At 44.3% G+C, this 18343-nt stretch overlaps 1 protein-coding gene across 1 annotated transcript; it reads right to left on the bottom strand.

The window, feature by feature from the left end:
* Positions 1-108: 108 nt before the first annotated feature.
* Positions 109-11975, bottom strand: LOC142934565 (bone morphogenetic protein receptor type-1A-like). The gene is made up of 11 exons (XM_076078970.1): positions 11909-11975; positions 6040-6202; positions 5795-5897; positions 5561-5660; positions 5386-5473; positions 5086-5221; positions 4603-4795; positions 4012-4309; positions 3748-3923; positions 2771-2901; positions 109-2159 (listed from the first exon to the last, which is right to left on the bottom strand). Exons 1-11 carry the CDS (start codon positions 11973-11975, stop codon positions 2034-2036), a joined length of 1581 nt encoding a protein of 526 aa, XP_075935085.1. The 3' UTR covers positions 109-2033.
* Positions 11976-18343: the final 6368 nt, after the last annotated feature.

Genomic DNA, 18343 nt, shown 5'->3' with positions numbered 1-18343 from the left:
AATAAATAAAGATGGTCTGTATGTCATAGCATATTTTAATCTCTTTTCCTGTCAGAAACAAGCTTCCATGAGTCAAAAAACAAACCACAGGTGAAAGAGGAGTTCGTGTACTAAAATAAGGTTATTTACTTAAAAATCGTTACATTGGACAGACTGTATACAGAGTTTATCATTTCCTTGGTAAACTCATAAGGCACCAAACCAGATGCTGTACAAAACAACAACAGCAAAACATTACAGATTTACATATTAGAGATTATTCCTATACGTTGTCCTGCATATTTATTACAGAGAAAAACACTAAAGTCGCTGCTCTTAAATGTATGAACTATGATCGGTTAGCTTCATTCACACACACACGTGCACACCGAGCCATCACGTGCACATCATCCGACCGCTGAGGAGAATAAAGGAACAGGTGAATGTGTCCAGTAGAGATAGGCCTAGGGTGCGTTTAGCCTAGCTTAGCACAAATACTGTAAGCATAGGGGAAGCTACTAGCCTAGCTCAAATGCTAACTGCTACTAAAATGTTTAATTTTATATATTTGTTTCTAAACCTGTTCCAAAAACCCGGATTAAACGCATCAATCCAAAAATATTTAGAGCACTTTATCATGCTAAGCTAACAGTTTCCCCCCGCTTCCAGTCTTTGTGCTAAGCTAGGCTAAACATTCTGGACTTGTTTCCAAAATATTATTAATGAGAAAGTCCCAAACTGCAACTTAAGTAATGCTTTTAATGCAGCAGAATGAATAATTATTGAAATAAATCTGATTGAAGAGTGAAACCTGAGTGGGAGGAGCCAAAGTTATTACAGCAACAATTTTAAGAGCAACTGGTTTTGTTTTATTTATAAATGGAGTCACGTCCTTTTTTTAAACCATATTTAAAAATGTTTTGAAATTTTAACGTCTGAGACTTCAGTTTTAGACTTCATCTTTCTTTTTACTTAGTAGCCTGAAATGTTAAAAACAGCAAATTAAGAGATGTGGGCGTTGATCCAGAGGTTTTTAGGGAGTCAGAACGAGCTAAAGCGGAGCAAAAAGGACGTATTTACTTTGATATTTTTGCATATTTCTGCAGTTCTTGTTCCGGTGGACCACCATGGGACATTATTTCAGAAAAAATATGTATGGTAGTAAACGGTTAGAGACAGAAATCTGTGATCATGTTTGAATTGTGCCATGAATTACACACGTTTGTCCATTTAAGGGCCCTCTGGTCCTTTAGGCTCCACCCACTGAGGTTTAACTCAACCAATCAGGTTTCTTTGTGACACCGGAGCAGCTCAACCTCTTCATAACTGATCAAACCTTCAGACAGACAGCTGACAGACAGACAGACGGACGGACAAACAGACAGACAGGACGGTAGACGTCTCTGTGGTGACTCATCGTCTCCTGGAGTCAGCTGGACGTCAACACCACTGCAGCACAGTGTTCTGTTGTGTTTTAAATCCTCTCGTGAGGAGGCACGATATGATAACATTTATTTACACGTTAAAATTCACGTTATAATAGTACCTTTTTTTTTTATAATTAACTCTACTTTTTAGAGTGGAGATATATTTCAATATGGCAGGAGAACTCAGTCCTGAAAGTAACAACAAAAAAATCTGCTTTTTTTGCGTTTTGAAACAGGCAGAAGTTGAGGAAGGTGACGAGGGTCCTTTAAAAAAACAAAAATAAATCTGTGTTCATTCACAACGAGCATCGAGAGCTCTCCTTCTCTTCCCTCCATCAAAATTATCTTTATCGCCGCGTTTGGCTTTCACAGAAAGCGTCAAACCCGGCAGAGAGCGGAGGAAGAGGAGGAGGAAGGACTCCATGTTTGTTTCCAGACAGACTGAAGATGGAGGAAGGAGGAGGAGCAGACGCACAGTTCAGCCCTGAAATGGGTCCATTATTATTATCTCCCAACTTCTCCTCCTCTTCCTCCTCCTGATGAAGAGGAGCTGCACTGAGCCTGAGCAGGTCGAGTGTGTTCAGGGTTCAGGTGGGACGAAGAGGAGGAAGAAGAGGAGGAGGGCGGTCAGATCTTGATGTCCTGGGACTCCACCATCTTGGAGAGCGTCTTCTTCACTCGGAGGATGGTGAGGCGGGAGGCGGGGTTAGGAGCCCAGCACTCTGACATCAGCTTCAGCATGGCCCGAAGGCACTACGGAAGGAGGAAGGAAGGAAGGAAGGAAGGAAGGAAACACACACACACAGAGTTAGGAAAACATATTTTTTTAGTTTTACCGTTTTAATTATTCATTTTCTATTTGATTACTTATTTATTATACTTTTGTTTTTTTTACTGAGGCCTTTTGTTGTTTCAATCTCCCCTTTGCTGCTGTAATAATACTACATAATAATAATAATAATAATAATAATAATAATAATAAAGGACAATCTTATGTTTCAGCAGTTTCAATTTCAGTAATTTTCTAGAAAAACAAATGACAAAATTCTCTGGATCCACTCTCTCGAAAGTGAGAATTTTCTGTTTTTCTCAGTTTCATATCTCAGTAAAATTAATCTCTGGGCTGTTGGAAGTTATACCATTTTTCCCTGACATTTTACAGACAAAAATGTCCAAATTTGATGCTTTTCATCATCATATATGACAGCAAAGTTGAGTTTTGGAGTGTTTGTTGCACAAAACAAACAATTTAAATACATCTCCTTAAGCTGTTGAAAGTTTTAACATGATTTTTTTAAATTATCTTTCTGTTTTATGTCACAATAAATGTAACATTTTTGGGTTTTTGACTGTTGAAGTCTCACCTCATCACTGTTCCAGCGGTTGGACACCGTCGGCCGGAGTCCTTTCACACAAACCACCTCCAGCATGTCTTCATACGACGGGTCAGAAGGAACCATCTCGTAGTACGGCAGCTGGTAGTCCTCCGCAATACCTGAGACAAAAAATACATTTTATTACACACATCTGGATCACGTCTGTTCAGAAAAATGTAAAAAGGTAAAGTTTAGAAAGTACATTAGAACAAAAATATTGTCTATTAACATGCCAAATACTTTGTTGATTAATCATTTAAATGTTTGGTCTATAAAATTTCAATTTTAAAATCTATAAAAATGTTTTTCCCACTAATGTTTTAATAATATTTTGGTAAAGATGGAAGATCCTCTGAACGGTGTGCAGTAACGTGTTTTCACCAGCAGGTGGAGCCTCTTCATTTAATAAAGAAACTAACTGTAGTTCTGCTCTGTGCTGATTTCATTAGACAGGAAGCAGCTGACGTTAACTCAACAAGATTAAAGCTTTGAATGTTTTCACTGACCAATCACAGCCGAGCATCAAACCAAAGAACATCTGCACTCGCAGAAAATGACAGAAATGGGTTGTGACATTAAATTAAGGATGAAGCCAATGATGATTGACGACTGACAGAACATCTGAGAAGCTGAAACCAGAAAACTTTTGGCTTTTTTGCTTGAAAATGACTGAAACTATTTAAAGTTACCAGTTAAATTTCTGTTGATCGACTATTTTTAATTAAGATCAGCCTCAAAATAGTTTGAAATCCTATTAATGCGTTTATTTTCCTCGTTAAAATTAAATACAGACATACCACTTCATTAGGAAAACCTGTACATTCTAATGCAATCCAGTACAACACAAGAGAGTGAGTGAGTGAGTGAGTGAGTGAGTGAGTGTGTGAGTGAGTGAGTGAGTGAGTGTGTGAGTGTGTGAGTGTGTGTGTGTGTGTGTGTGTGTGTGTGTGTGTGTGTGTGTGTACCTCCGGTGACGCAGCGTCTGGCCATCTCCCAGATGACGAGGCCGTAGCTGTACATGTCGGCCATGATGTAAGCCTGGAAGTGGTTCTTGTTGAGGCTCTCGTCCAGGACCTCGGGGGCCATGTAGCGCCTCGTCCCGACCCGGGTGCTCAGGGGGACGTCCACCTCGTTAGTGTCGCTGAGCAAAGGACAAAGAGAGAGCGCCGTCAGTCACATGCTGAGATCACAGAAGTCCGTACAGTGGACTCAGAAACGCGTCCGTCTACCTGTTGAACTTGACGGCGAGGCCGAGGTCGGCGATGCAGCAGGCGCCGTTCTTCTTGATCAGGATGTTCTTGCTCTTCAGGTCTCGGTGGGCGATGGCCGGCTTTCCCTGCGTGCCGTAGATCTCGGTGTGCAGGTGACAGAGGCCGCAGGCGGCGGAGTACGCCAGCCGCAGCAGGGTCTGCGTGTCCAGCGTGGTCAGCTTCAGGTAGTCGTACAGAGAACCGTTCTCGTGATAGTCGGTGATGAGGAAGAGCTGCGTGAAGGCGCCGGTGCCTTTGATGTCGGCCGCGATGAAGCCTGCAGGACGGAGAGAGAGAGAGAGATGATTGACAGGTCAGACCTCCACCGATAATGAAATATGGAAAGAAAACTGAAATAAACTGCATCCATGTTTACTTTCCTCCTGACACCTTCAGCTTAAAATATATAAAGAAGTGTTAAAAATAATGAGACAACTCGACTGTTTCTCCCTCTACACTCCAACATTAAAACGTACCAATAATTATGATAAAGAAGTCCCAAAACTGTGGAACTGCCTTTAAAGAACCTGTTGTAAAAGTGAAGTATAAGTGAAGGATGTGATTCGGTACCGAGGATGTTTTCGTGTCTCATCAGGACCGTCTGGTAAATCTCCGTCTCTCTGAACCAGCTGGCTTCCTCTCGGGTGAAGAAGACTTTGACGGCCACCTTCTCTCCCCTCCAGCGGCCGAGCCACACCTCTCCGTACCGCCCCTTACCGATCTGACGCACCATCTGGATCTGCTTGGCGATGGTCCGTTGCACCTGAGAGGCCGAGAGAGGAAGAAGAAGAGTGGAGAGACAGAGAGAGAGAGAGAGAGAGAGAGAGAGAGAGAGAGAGAGAGAGAGAGAGAGAGAGAGAGAGAGAGACAGACAGTCTTTGTTAAATGGCATTACAAAAAGTTAAATTGTTGGTTGCATTGTACACGTTTAACTTTAGAGTCTAAATTCTGGGGAAACTTGGATAAACATGTAAATACTATTCCTTTAATTTTGAATGTGCATGTTTATGTAATGAATGTGATTGTCCTCCAGGTGCAGTGCTGTGTTCCTACCAGCAGGGGGAGCCCAGAGCCGCTGCCGGAGCTCTGTGATTGGTGGATGAGGTCTTTGAGGGACTCTCCAACCGGGATGAAGACCTCCTGCTCCAGATCCTTGTGATACCGCTGACGCTCACTCTGCCACTTGTACCTGACACACAGAGTTATATCACTAAATACAGAATAACAGGCAGTTTATTTCAACCGACAGTCACTTCTACCTGAGAGACCACCTTCATTAAAAGGTTACATGGCCTACAAGTCTTAAAATGATGATATCTTTAGGTATACGAGGTGCTGAGGATGACGTCCTACCTGTAGTAACAGACCACGGTGACACAGATCAGAGTGCAGCAGCAGACCGCCATCGAGATGAGGAAGGCCAGCCAGTGAGGGCTGCCGTCTGTAAAACAAAAAACACTGGAGGTTAACTCTACGATCACCTGATGAACACCTGAACCTCTCCGCTGTGGGGGAGTGTGGATGTTACCGGGGGGAGGCTGAGGGGGGAGGGTGGGCTGCAGGTCTCTGTTGCAGAAGTCGGTGTTGCAGCACTCGATCGTCCTCCTGGTCTGAGCGTTGGGAGAGTCCTGTCGATCACAACGATCACACGATCAATCAATTAAACATTGTTTTCTGTCTCACAGCTGACAGGAACACTCTCACTCTTATAGTGACACAAGTGTGTGTGTGTGTGTGTGTGTGTGTGTGTGTGTGTGTGTACCTTGCACTGGAAGTGTGATCCTTCATACTTCATGCAGCCGGAGGTGAGGACGGCATCCCCGTGCTCGTCCTCCTCGATGATGGCGAAACACTGACCGTTGGTCCTGAGGATCAGATCACAGATCAGTCATACGGATCAATAACAATGACTTTAACCTTCTGTGGCTGATTGGATGTCAGTCTACCATCCTTCAAAGCTGGACTGAATGTTTTCAGGGCCCTTGGTCAGATTTATCCTCTACTCACTGGCAGGTGCTGTTGATGGCGTCCTCGGGACAGTGTCCGGAGCACGAGCAGCTGAGGAAACGGGCGGCGTCCTCGGGAGCAATCGTCGAGTCCTCGCCGGGCCGCCGGGCCTCAGGTTTCACCCCCGTCCCCTGCAGGACGTGGTCCGGGTTCTGACCTGCAGCTGGAAGGAGAAACGCGGACAAGAAGTCAGAACCAGAACCAGGTTTAGAGTTTAATTGAATGTTTTAAATGAAGAAAGAGAATAATTCTTCAGTCAATACAATCTAATCTCATTTAATGGTCTCAATTTAAACTCAGTGTTAAATACAGGACTCATGAGGGGAGAGCTGAGAGGTCAGACCTATCAGAGTGACTCCTGCAGGAGGTGAAACATTCCTCCTCTATCAGCAGAACAGGAGGAGGAGGAGGAGGAGGAAGACCATAAAAGGACCACAGGCTATTTATACAACTGTGACTGAATCCCATTATAATCTTTACATTTTAGGCAATTTTATTCTCCTTTTATTATACGCATATTAAATCATTGGATGAACACTTTACTATGAAAATGATTATGATCCCAACTAACAGACCAATTACCCTCCATGTGGGACAACGATTATGTTCAACATCTGCCGATATTTTCAGATTAATTGCTTCGTCTGTAAAATGCCAGGATATTGTTAAAGATGCAGATATCGATAATCAAGTTTCTGTTTAAAAATCACACAATAAGCACATTTAAAAAGGGGCCATTGGCTACAAACGCTTGGTTAAGGAGATAATATTCCAGAGATGTAAAGAGGTCAGACAGACTTAATCCACTTTAACGGTCTTTTGATTATCTCCAGTCCTCCTTTAATCTCTCTTCTCTCCGTTACTTTGTATTTCTTTTGCATCAACCTCACATCTCTCCTCTCTTTCTTTAAGCTCAAAGTAAAAACAGAGTGAGGTGTGCAGACGTGGATGCTGTCATGTCTGGACATGAACTACCTGCACAGCTACACTTTGAGCTGCCTGTCTGTCTGCACGTCTCTCTCTCTCTCTTTTCTCTACTGCCACCACAGAAGACATCTACTGTGACTCTGCAGACTGGAACGCAGACGTAATTGTGAGAAAGCAGACTAATAATAATAATAATAAGAAGAAGAAAAAACGCCTGATTTTGATGAGCTTCCTCTTATTAAGCCGAGTCGGCACATTAGGGCTGAGGGCAGCTCTGATTGGCTAAAATAAAATAAAGTTACGCGTGCCTGAAGCGAGGAGAAGGAGACGTAAAGGCAATGGTGGGTGTGCTGAGGCTGGAAATGGCTGCTCCATACACATGTGTGCTTAATTGTACCGGCAGCCAGAGTGGAGACTGAGGTCTGGCAGAGAGCACGCTGGGTAATCAGACTCTTAAAGTCACAGCGTCGTTTCAGGCCGACTGTTTATTTACATCCAGCAGCAGCAGCAGCAGACTGATGAAACACTCTTGATCTGAACGCTGCCGTCCTCTCTCATTTTAAAACACCGAACTAGAGGAAGCTGTGAACACGGACGCTCAGTTTCGGGTCGAAGCCGTCGGTGAGGTCCGCAGACACAAAGTGAACGGCTCAGCTCTCACGCAGAGACACTTTACGACTGTGAGTTAGTCAACAATGACTCACTGTCTGCTAAAGTTTATAAAAAAAAAAAAAAAAAAGAAAAAAAAATAAAAAATAAAAAATAGAAACCAAAACAGCTGAAAGAATGAATCAATCGAAGGAGAAAGAATCGGCACCTCTCTTGTTAATCAAGAGATTTAATTCAGTTGAAAGATTTGCTGCTTTTCTCCGATAATTAATATCTTTAGGTTTTAGACTTCACAACAGTCAAAGACATCACCTTGGAAATTAAGCAGGTTTACGGATGAAAGTATGAAGTTCGGAATGTGGGTGAGAGCAGACTGGGGAGCGTTTGTTTTAGCCGTTTTATGTTCCAGTTGCTGAATTTGCTCAGTTTTGGTCGGTGCGGTCTGCAGACACAACGTTATCTGTTCTGCTCTCCTGCAGAGAAACTTTACGACGCTGAGCGAGTCAACAATGACTCACTGACTGCAAATACGCAGAGAAATAAAGATGGTTTGATCAAACTCAATGGACACCCACACTGTAAACAAATGGAAATAAAAGATGGTAAAAGAATAATTGAGATGTAGATAACAGGAAACAGCACTTTGGGAATATAAATACTTCAGTCTATGAACTGTTCCCTCCCTTTAGTAAAACAACTGTGGTGGAGGAAGTATTCAGATCCTTTACTTCAGTAAAAGTACAAATAGAACACAGTAAAAGTACTCCGTTACAAGTAAAAGTCCAGTGAATGTGGCCGAGCTGCTGGTAAAGCAGGCCACAGAGCGCTTGTTTTACCACCCGGCCCGTCCCAGTTGCTTGTTTTTTAAAGTGTGGCTGAAGGAGAGGAGTTGAACGGTATCTGAAAGTCGGCGTTATCTCCTCCTCTGTGTTGGAAATGTACCAGACTCACTCTGAACTACCCCGAGGTGATAAGCTCCACCCGTCTGGTACGGCATGCGTTGTAAAACAAACAAATGATCTGTAAACACTGTGACTTCACAGCAGGGCTGAGGACAGGAGTGTTATTGTTGTTTGGGCTGAATGAGTGGCAGCTGTGACACGTGACACTCAATATAAACTATCTGTTTTGGTTGTGGATGATACGATCAGACGGGGATATTTAATAGTTTTAAGTGTGATGATTTTATTTGTTTTTGGGATATCCGGCCTCTGATAAGACATCACTGGACTCTCGTTTCAGGCCACAAAACGGTGAAGTACTGAATATTATTTATAATCTTGCAAGTGTTTTCTTAAAGAAATGTGTTTGTAAATCTGCTTGTGTTCATAAAACATTTAACAGCTTTGGCTATAAAAAGGCATTTTGTAGCAACATTTATACTATTTTTTTTGGTATCAGACGCCTTTTAAAACTATTTTTTAATTCAAACATTAAGGTTAAAAGGTGTAAATGATTTTACTGCTGCCCGTCCAAACAGAGACAAATAAAAAAAAGAGGAAAGAGAGGACAGAAAGGAAAGAGAGGAAAGGAAAGAGAGGACAAAGGAAAGAGAGGACAGAGAGGAAAGGAAAGAGAGGACAAAGGAAAGAGAGGACAGACAGGAAAGAGAGGACAGGAAAGAGAGGACAAAGGAAAGAGGACAAAGGAAAGAGGGGACAGCTCAGCTGTCGAACACACTGAAACCCCGAGAGGATGATCGGTGTCTCCTCCCACCGCCTCCTCTGACCTTGGACGAGGAGGAGGAGATGAGGAGGAAGAGCAAGTGTACGAGACGAGAAAGAGAAACGGGGACAAACTGCCTCTGAGGCTGAGAGGGTGAAAACGATATACTGCAGGATTCACTTCACAATCAATTCTCGATCCACTGAACAGAAATAAGGGAACTGTTTCTGTGTTTCCTGTTTAGTTCCACTGCAGCACACCGCTGACTCGTTTCTCCACTGAAACATGAACATGAATCATAACTGGTGCTTAAGCTGAATGGCCCTGATGACGGTCACTGTCAGAAGCTGAGAACAGTGTAACAGCACACATCTTCCTCATGCATTGATCTGAGCGTGTTGCAGTATGTTTTCTGAATGAGAATGAAATAAAAGTAACTTAATTACCAACATCACAGGTCCATTGTTGTTTTTGTAAAAACAGAAGTTGAGTGTAAAGAGAGTAAGGAAGGAAACACCGTCAGTGGTCCGTTTAAGTTGTTCTGTAGGCGATGGATTACAAAGCATTCACACAATGCTTCAATCTCCATATCGCAAAGCTCATTATTAAGTTATTAAATCACAGATACTGCCTTTTTTATCTGAACGGCAAACACACGTTATTAACATTATTTATTACAGAAAGAATTTTGTGAATCGCTTCAGAGTTGTAGAAGATAAGAATTGCTGCTATTTTTTTTTTTAAATGAGCACCAACAGACATTGAAAGAGTCATTTCTTGAGCTCGAACAAAGCTTGAGTGTGTCCAAAATCTACAGTGTGAAGCTCATCCTGCCAAAATGTCAGCGATTTGATAGTTTGTGACATACTTGACATGTGGAGACTTGTTGTAAAATAACTTTTAGAGTGGGAAGTATTTCGGGAGGAACCTGGCGATAGCAAATAAACATCCTGAATATCCTCACAGACTTCTTTCTGTCTACCGTCTGAAGGAGGACCGGGACGCAGAGGAGAGACGGGTTCGCTCTCGTTACGAGCCGTCATCACTTCTGCAGGTCGACCGGAGAGGACGACGCACAGCTGATGATCAGAGAACGTGATCCATTCCTGATACAACACCCTGCACCAGTCATGTCACCTCTATCACCTGAGAGTAGCTGTACAGGTACAGCCACGTATGCAAAGGCATTTCAGGGTATTTCAGCTAATTATTTAAGTTTATTCATCAGAAACTTGGACATCAGGAGTTGAAGCATTCTTACTTATGTCATGCTCTTATTTTGAAGGCCTCTATAATTATTATTATCGAGAAACACAGTTGAAGCGTGAAATCAGCCGCAACTCTCGATGTCAGTGTCAGAAAAGATCCAGTGAGAGGAAATAAACAGTGTTTCAAAGCGTCTCCAGAGGGACTGAAGGATATTTCCGGAGAACAATGGCTGTTTGGAGCATTTAGCGCCGCTGACAGCTCGTACAGCGCCATACAGGAAGCAGTTAATGTGCAGAGAGGAAACCAGAGCGGCAGCAATCAGCTCAACAGCTTCCTGCAGGACGAGAGAGAGAGAGAGAGAGAGAGAGAGAGAGAGGGGGGGGGGGCGTCTACTGCCACATTCAGACCAGCACTGGAAATTTAAAGCCAGTGCGAAGGACTTTCGAGGGAAGTCTTTTGAGTCTGGAAACGTGAATAAACAAGAGGAGAAATAGTCCGATAGTCTGATAAGACGACAGAAGCGGTCTCTCCTTTTCCTCCACAGATTTGACAATCACAGTCCGTAACACTGTGCAGAGCACCGCCCTGCTCTTATCAGCCGGCTCGCTGTGTTTGCAGGGCAGAAGGTGACCTTTCACATGTTCAGGGCGGCCGTTTTTGTGACTATGGACACATCCACTCAGTGCTGACGAAATCTGAACAAAAAGCATATCTATATTCCTGTTTTAGCCCCAAAAACTGAGCTTTAAAACCGGTTATCTTCCCTTTGTTTCACATAAGGAAAAACTAATGCGGGTTGGAAAAAGCTATTTGTTTTTAGCTCTTGGGTGCTACACGAACACCTTTCTTTTAATGCATTAAATACTGCAGTTTTAAGCTTGCTATTTTACTCAAAAAGACTTCCTCTTACCAAACACCATTTTAGAAAACACTAAATCAACTAGTTAGTTGCACAAGCTTCCCAAACACATGATCATCTAGTTACTTCAGAAAGGTAAAGGAGTGAAAATGTTCCCGTCAGGATCTGTTTTAGTTTTAGAGGATTCTCTATTGTTTCTAAAAGTCCCTCCATTATCAGCCAATTGACACTTAATCACAGCTTTAACAAAAGTCCTCTGATACAGAGCTGTGTGCACAGGGAGGGGGGGCATAATGACTTTTAATGTTAATATACTGCTTATCTCACTGAAAACAAACCGAAGGGTTAATGAGTAACTCTACTCATGAAACTCCCTCGGTGCGTTTAAAGTCGATGACTGAAAAACAAGGATAGATCAGAGGGGATGTTGTAATTCATGAAATGGTTGAGCTTGTATGTTTTGCAGCGTAACGTTAGAGAAGTATGTCTCTCATGTCTGCGGATGATGATTTTTAAGGTATTTCAAAGATGCAGTTTGATATAATCCCCATATAAATGATTGAAAAAGCCGAGCAGTGAAGTGGATGTTGAATGTCTTACCGTCAGCCCTGAGGGTCAGCAGCAGAGCGGCGGCCATCACAGCCAAACAGAGCGGTAGACCTGCCATCCTGCAGCAGAGACCGGACTGAGACCGGACCGGAACTGGGCCCAGACCGGGCCGGGCTCTGTGGTCAGGAGCTTTCTGGTTTGCTGATACTCAAAGAGTCTTGATAAAAGTTTTTAATAATCCACAGCAGGAGTCAAGGGAGGTGGGGGGGCCCGAAGAGGCCTCAGAGAAGATGAGGATCCGCAGGAAAAGAGGCAGGAGTGATGCAAAAAGGGGGGAGACAACGGGGAGGGTGATATCACAATATCAGGTCTTCTTCTGTCTCACTGGCTCTTTGGGTCCAAAACCCTGAAGAAGGAGAAGATACACAATTAGGTTGATTTAAACATCAGCTGATAAAGTCTGTGAGAACAGAGTAAGACTTGGTTTTTAAACTTCTAACAGGTGGTTTGGTTTAGTTGGGCTCCTTTTCTCTCCCTCTACACCTCCCCCCCCCTCAGTGAGCCGTGACCCGGTGACCCCAGCCGGCCCGGCGCTGGCCTTCGACGGTCCAACTAACTACCAAATCATTTGTCCAGGGATGTTCTGCAAATTACAGGCGCTGGCCCTGCGCAGCGCTTATAAAGGCATGTCGCAATTAGTGGGTGCCGAAAGGGATGGAGGGGTGTGTGTGTGTGTGTGTGTGTGTGTGTGTGTGTGTGTGTGTGTGAGAGTGAGAGTGAGAGTGAGAGTGAGAGAGAGAGTGAGAGTGAGAGAGAGAGAGAGAGAGAGAGAGAGAGAGAGAGAGAGAGAGAGAGAGAGAGAGAGAGAGAGAGAGAGAGAGAGAGTGATTAGTGGTGATGCGTGGCCGGTGTCCGTCACTTTTCATTTGCCCGGGGGGACAAAGAGGCCCGACCTGCGACCCACTTTTCACACATCTCTGGCTGAGGAGACCGAGAACAAAGACAAAGACAAAGACACACACACACACACACACACATACACACACACACACACACACCCTGACGGGTGTATATGAGTAAGCGTGTGCATGTGTGTATTATGGCAAGTGAATGAGGGGTCAGCGTAGTGGGATGTGAGACAGGAAAAGTGTGTGTGTGGAATGAGAGGCAAGATAGGGAAACGAGTGGATGTATGTGTGGGCTTGTATTGCCCTCTTTGTGAGGACCACTTTCAGCTTTAAACCATCGTAGTGAGGACATTTCTGCATTGTGAGGACAGTCTGAATCAAGGCACAACATGGTGTCTCCAGCCACCTCTTTTCACCAGCAAGCAGTCTGATAACATGATATTGCTCAACAGTAAAAGCTGTATTTAACAAAGACGTCAAACTCTCAGGACCCACGTTTTTGTATAATAAAAGAGGGTTTTATGATCCTGGAAGGCAAAACACTGGAGAGTGATATATTTATTTGGACTTTTCCAGTTCCATCTCCCTGTGGCATTTATAATCTTTCAGTCATGTTGGGGAGCGACTCCAAACAGATATTATGACATTTTCAAACCCACGAGTACAGATAAGTAATGTGCATGAGAGAAAAGGAGGATTTTTGGTGTGTGTGTGTGCAGTAACTGAAGGTGTGTGTATTGAGATACTGTATGCAACACCGAATGGGTTTTTATCTGTGTGTCGGCGTCACTGTGTCGATAACAGGAAAGTGGAAGAATTTGCACCTCGCTGCCACAACAAAACCTTTAGTTTATGTGTGTCTCTTTGCTCCATTTAGAGAGCAGACAACAACAAGAGCAGCAGTACCAGCAGGAGGAAGAGGATGGTGAGATAACACACACACACACAAAGACATACATTCAGATATTCAGAGAGGAGGGCAAGACAAGGCAGGTTCAGGAAGACAGGAAGCTGCCTCCACTCCATGCAACCCCCTCCTCTGTTCACCCACCCTTTCCTAAATCAGCTAACACACACACTTCCCTTTAAAAACACAAGGTAAAGTGGTTGCATACACTGCACACAGTATATACACACACACACACACATATGGAGGCTGAGATACAACAAATGATTACATCAGTCAAATTGAAATGTACATTTAAGAGAGGAAATGCAAGAGTCTACAAACTCTAAACCCTCAAGGTGTCAGGAAACTTTCACTCCTCCTCTTCTTCTTCCTCCTCCTGTTCAAACTTGTCTCTAATCCTTCGTCTGTTTCTCGGTCAAACAACAAACTCCTTCCCTCAGCAGCAGAAGCTGACAGAGAGCGATGCAGAGATTTACTAAATAAATGCCGATGCCAGTGTCACGTTTCTGCCGACTCATGTTCTCCGGATATCGATTATTAAATGCACAACGTTAAGATGTTGACATGCAGATTTTCAAATAATCAGCTATCATGAGTGTTGAGGTTACCTTATTATATTTCTAAGAATAGTATTTGTAGAAAGTAACATTTACTAAAGTACTGTATTTATGTGTGTATTTATATATAAAGGTTTGATACAAATGAAGGTCCTAGTGGATGTACAAATAACTGAAGGAGCTCCATACGAATGCAATGTTTGCTATAAACCTGCTCTATCCTGTCCTGTCCCTGGTCTGTCCTGGTCTGGTCTGTCCTGTCCTGTCCCTGGTCTGTCCTGGTCTGTCCCTGGTCAGTCCCATCTCCCTCCTCCTCAGCTAACAGGAGGTTAATGTAGCGTAGCTGCTCTGTCCTGTCCCTGGTCCGTCCCATCTCCCTCCTCCTCAGCTAACAGGAGGTTAATGTAGCGTAGCTGCTCTGTCCTGTCCCTGGTCTGTCCCTGGTCTGTCCTGTCCTGTCTCCCTCCTCCTCAGCTAACAGGAGGTTAATGTAGCGTAGCTGCTCTGTCCTGTCCCTGGTCTGTCCCGTCTCCCTCCTCCTCAGCTAACAGGAGGTTAATGTAGCGTAGCTGCTCTGTCCTGTCCCTGGTCTGTCCCGTCTCCCTCCTCCTCAGCTAACAGGAGGTTAATGTAGCGTAGCTGCTCTGTCCTGTCCCTGGTCTGTCCCGTCTCCCTCCTCCTCAGCTAACAGGAGGTTAATGTAGCGTAGCTGCTCTGTCCTGTCCCTGGTCTGTCCCGTCTCCCTCCTCCTCAGCTAACAGGAGGTTAATGTAGCGTAGCTGCTCTGTCCTGTCCCTGGTCTGTCCTGTCTCCCTCCTCCTCAGCTAACAGGAGGTTAATGTAGCGTAGCTGCTCTGTCCTGTCCCTGGTCTGTCCCTGGTCTGTCCTGTCCTGTCTCCCTCCTCCTCAGCTAACAGGAGGTTAATGTAGCGTAGCTGCTCTGTCCTGTCCCTGGTCTGTCCCGTCTCCCTCCTCCTCAGCTAACAGGAGGTTAATGTAGCGTAGCTGCTCTGTCCTGTCCCTGGTCTGTCCCGTCTCCCTCCTCCTCAGCTAACAGGAGGTTAATGTAGCGTAGCTGCTCTGTCCTGTCCCTGGTCTGTCCCGTCTCCCTCCTCCTCAGCTAACAGGAGGTTAATGTAGCGTAGCTGCTCTGTCCTGTCCCTGGTCTGTCCTGTCTCCCTCCTCCTCAGCTAACAGGAGGTTAATGTAGCGTAGCTGCTCTGTCCTGTCCCTGGTCTGTCCTGTCTCCCTCCTCCTCAGCTAACAGGAGGTTAATGTAGCGTAGCTGCTCTGTCCTGTCCCTGGTCTGTCCCGTCTCCCTCCTCCTCAGCTAACAGGAGGTTAATGTAGCGTAGCTGCTCTGGCTACCTGGACGTGACATCAGAGTCTTGGAGGACGGGAATGAAAGGAGTCATTGTTAGCGGTCCCACCTGTACAGAATAAAACACCCGTATAGGGAACCACTGAGCCGTAGCCAGTTCCCCCCCCCCCCCCCTCGGGGGAAGGAATTTGAGGTCACACTGCCCTGGGGATGCTGGGAAATCTGCTGGGACAGAAACCCAAGCAGCGGGTTAAGAGTCGTAGAAGAAAGAGAGCTCTTTAAAAGCTTCTGGGTATAATAACTTTTCATTTGGCTGGAGAGGTAGCTGGCAATAAAAACTATTATGTAAAGTGATATTACACTGCCATGAGCGGTGGCTACTGCAGCAGACTGTATGAATACACAGAGTTATACTGCGAGTACTTCTATTATTACCAGGGTCAGTAAAATGATTAGTCAATTAATCAATTAGTTGATTGACAGAATTTGTTGATAATTGATTAATCAGCCATTTAACAAGCAAAGAGTTGAATTGTTCACTCCAGTTTCTCAAACTTGAGTATTTGATACTTTTCTCTGCTGTAGATCATTTTAAATTCAATATATTTTGGTTCGAGGACAAAATAAGACATTTAACATAATGCCTTAGTTACTTTGACACTTGCTTCAACACAATACTAACTTTTGGAAGGTCTGTGCGTTCGTTGGGTGAAAGGTTTTACGATACCGAAATGTTGGACAGCTTGTTTTGGAAAGCGCTGCAGCTCTGAAGCAGTTCCAGCTCCTCGCGTTCACATGTGATTTATTAACTTTACCTCATCGAGCTGTTAAAATACTGGAAAATGACACTAGACCTTTGGTAGAGAGGCATTAATAATCCATCTCTCGTACCCCCCCACCTCCTTGTCCCTCCTGGACGGACTGAGGCGCGAGGGGCCAGACATCAATAATCAAGCCTTAATGTGTCTCCACTTCCTGCTCCGGGAGAATGGCGGCAGACTAAATAAACGACACGAGAGGCCCGATTGGAGGACCGGCGGAGACCGACAGCTCCTGAGCTCTACAAATAAATGCAGTAATGAGGGAGATCGGGATCGCTGAGGTGGAGATTATTAACGGGACAGCTGGGATGGAGCTCAGCGGGGTGACGGGACGGACTGAGACGTGTTTGTTTTTATGCATTAGTTTCATCCCCAGCGTCTTATCAGACCAATTAATACAATTTTTATCTATTTATTAATTGATTCGTCTATAAAATGTTAGAAAATAGTGAAAGGTTCATGTCAAAGGGACTTAAGGCACATTTCTAAATGAAATAGTTTTAATAAAAGGAGCATTGTAATGTATTTTAACAATAACAATGTTATTATGCAGATTTTCATCAGTTTCCAGAGATAATAAAACAGCTGCGTTGACAAACTATTTCAGAATTAATAAAGAATCAAACTAAAGTTATGACTCAAAGAATGAGTTTTTTATTCTTCCCTTTTACTGATATATTTTGTGTTTATTACCTTACATTCCAGTATCTTATTTACCCTTTTCCTCTCTTTTTGTTGACTCTTTCCCCTCTTCATTTATGTCTCTTACGTCCTCCCTTCCTCTTCTTTCCTTCTCTTTTCCTTCATCTTACCCCTTTCTTCCCCCAGTCTCCATTTCCATTTGTTGCTTTCCCTTTCCCGTTTCCCTCCCCCTCTTCTCTTCCTGCTGCTTCTCATTTCTCCTCTCCTCTCTCTCTCGCTCTCTCTCTCTCTCCATCTCGGCCCCGTTCCCCGTCCCCTCCGGGGCCCCCTCCTTGCAGGCGGGCCTCTGGGTGCTGCAGCAGCAGCAGCAGCAGCAGCAGCAGCCTCCCTGTTGCCCGACATGCCTTTCGGGGCCTGGGAGACTGCAGGCCAGACTTTCTGGCTCCACCGCCATTGTTTGCTTGGCTGCTCTGCTCCTCATACCCGGCGATGGATTAGCATAAGAATACCCAGAACCACCCAGAGCCTCTTCCTCCCTGCATCTTCATCTTCATCATCATCACCATCCTTCAGTAAATCCCACAAATGAACCTAGGATTCTCTTCTTCTACCACCACGGAGTTAATGTGGTTAATGACACGATGTTTACTTCTCTGGCTTTTAGGTACAGCGGGAATTAAACCCACAACCCAGACAGGTTTCTTGCTTCATCTATTAGATTGATGAAGCAAGAAACTTGTCTGGGTTGTGGGTTAAATAGACCTATATAATGCAGATTATCTTCATTTTAAAGCTAAATTTAAATGAATGATGAATGTGTATGATTTCGAAGTGGACGATTACTAGATATGCAGCCGTTAGGCTCCTAAAAGAGCGAGTAGCACCACACAGGTTTTGGCTTTTAGTCTTTGTCTCAGAGGGAATTGAACCCGTCAGTGTTTGAGTCTCGTTCGTCTCAGAAACACAAATGAATACGAGGAGGGAGAGTGTGCCGCTCAGAGAGTGGGCAGCAGAGAAGCCTAACTTCATTATCTGCTGAGCAGCTTTAGCTACAAACTGGAAACATTTGCTTCCTCACATTCCTCCCTCTTCATTTATCATGTTAGAGCAACACAAATTACCCAGCATCCTCGGGGGCAATACAGGTTTATGGTCCATTTGAAGGAGAGCTGGGCGATATATCGATTTTATCAATTCATTTGAATGCATGGCTTTAGGACGACGTTTATAAAATGAAAAAGGATCTTGGCTTTAACTTTGGCATTAATGGTATTGAACTGCTGCCGCTTCCATTAAGGGTCCAGTAGTTCATAGTAAACATGCTCGA

This window comes from Anarhichas minor, unplaced genomic scaffold (assembly GCF_050575085.1).
Source record: "Anarhichas minor isolate MPS153535 unplaced genomic scaffold, ASM5057508v1 ptg000069l, whole genome shotgun sequence".
Taxonomy (NCBI): domain Eukaryota; kingdom Metazoa; phylum Chordata; class Actinopteri; order Perciformes; family Anarhichadidae; genus Anarhichas; species Anarhichas minor.
This window is presented reverse-complemented; position numbering and strand designations above follow the sequence as displayed.

Bases quoted from the DNA above. Each gene is read 5' to 3' on its own strand.
- LOC142934565 (XM_076078970.1), bottom strand. From the start codon at position 11,975: ATGGCAGGTCTACCGCTCTGTTTGGCTGTGATGGCCGCCGCTCTGCTG. The intron at 5,898-6,039 runs GTGAGTAGAGGA...TCTGATCCTCAG, and splicing joins GCCATCAACAGCACCTGCCA to GACCAACGGTCAGTGTTTCG. The intron at 5,661-5,794 runs GTACACACACAC...TGTGATCGACAG, and splicing joins GATCACACTTCCAGTGCAAG to GACTCTCCCAACGCTCAGAC.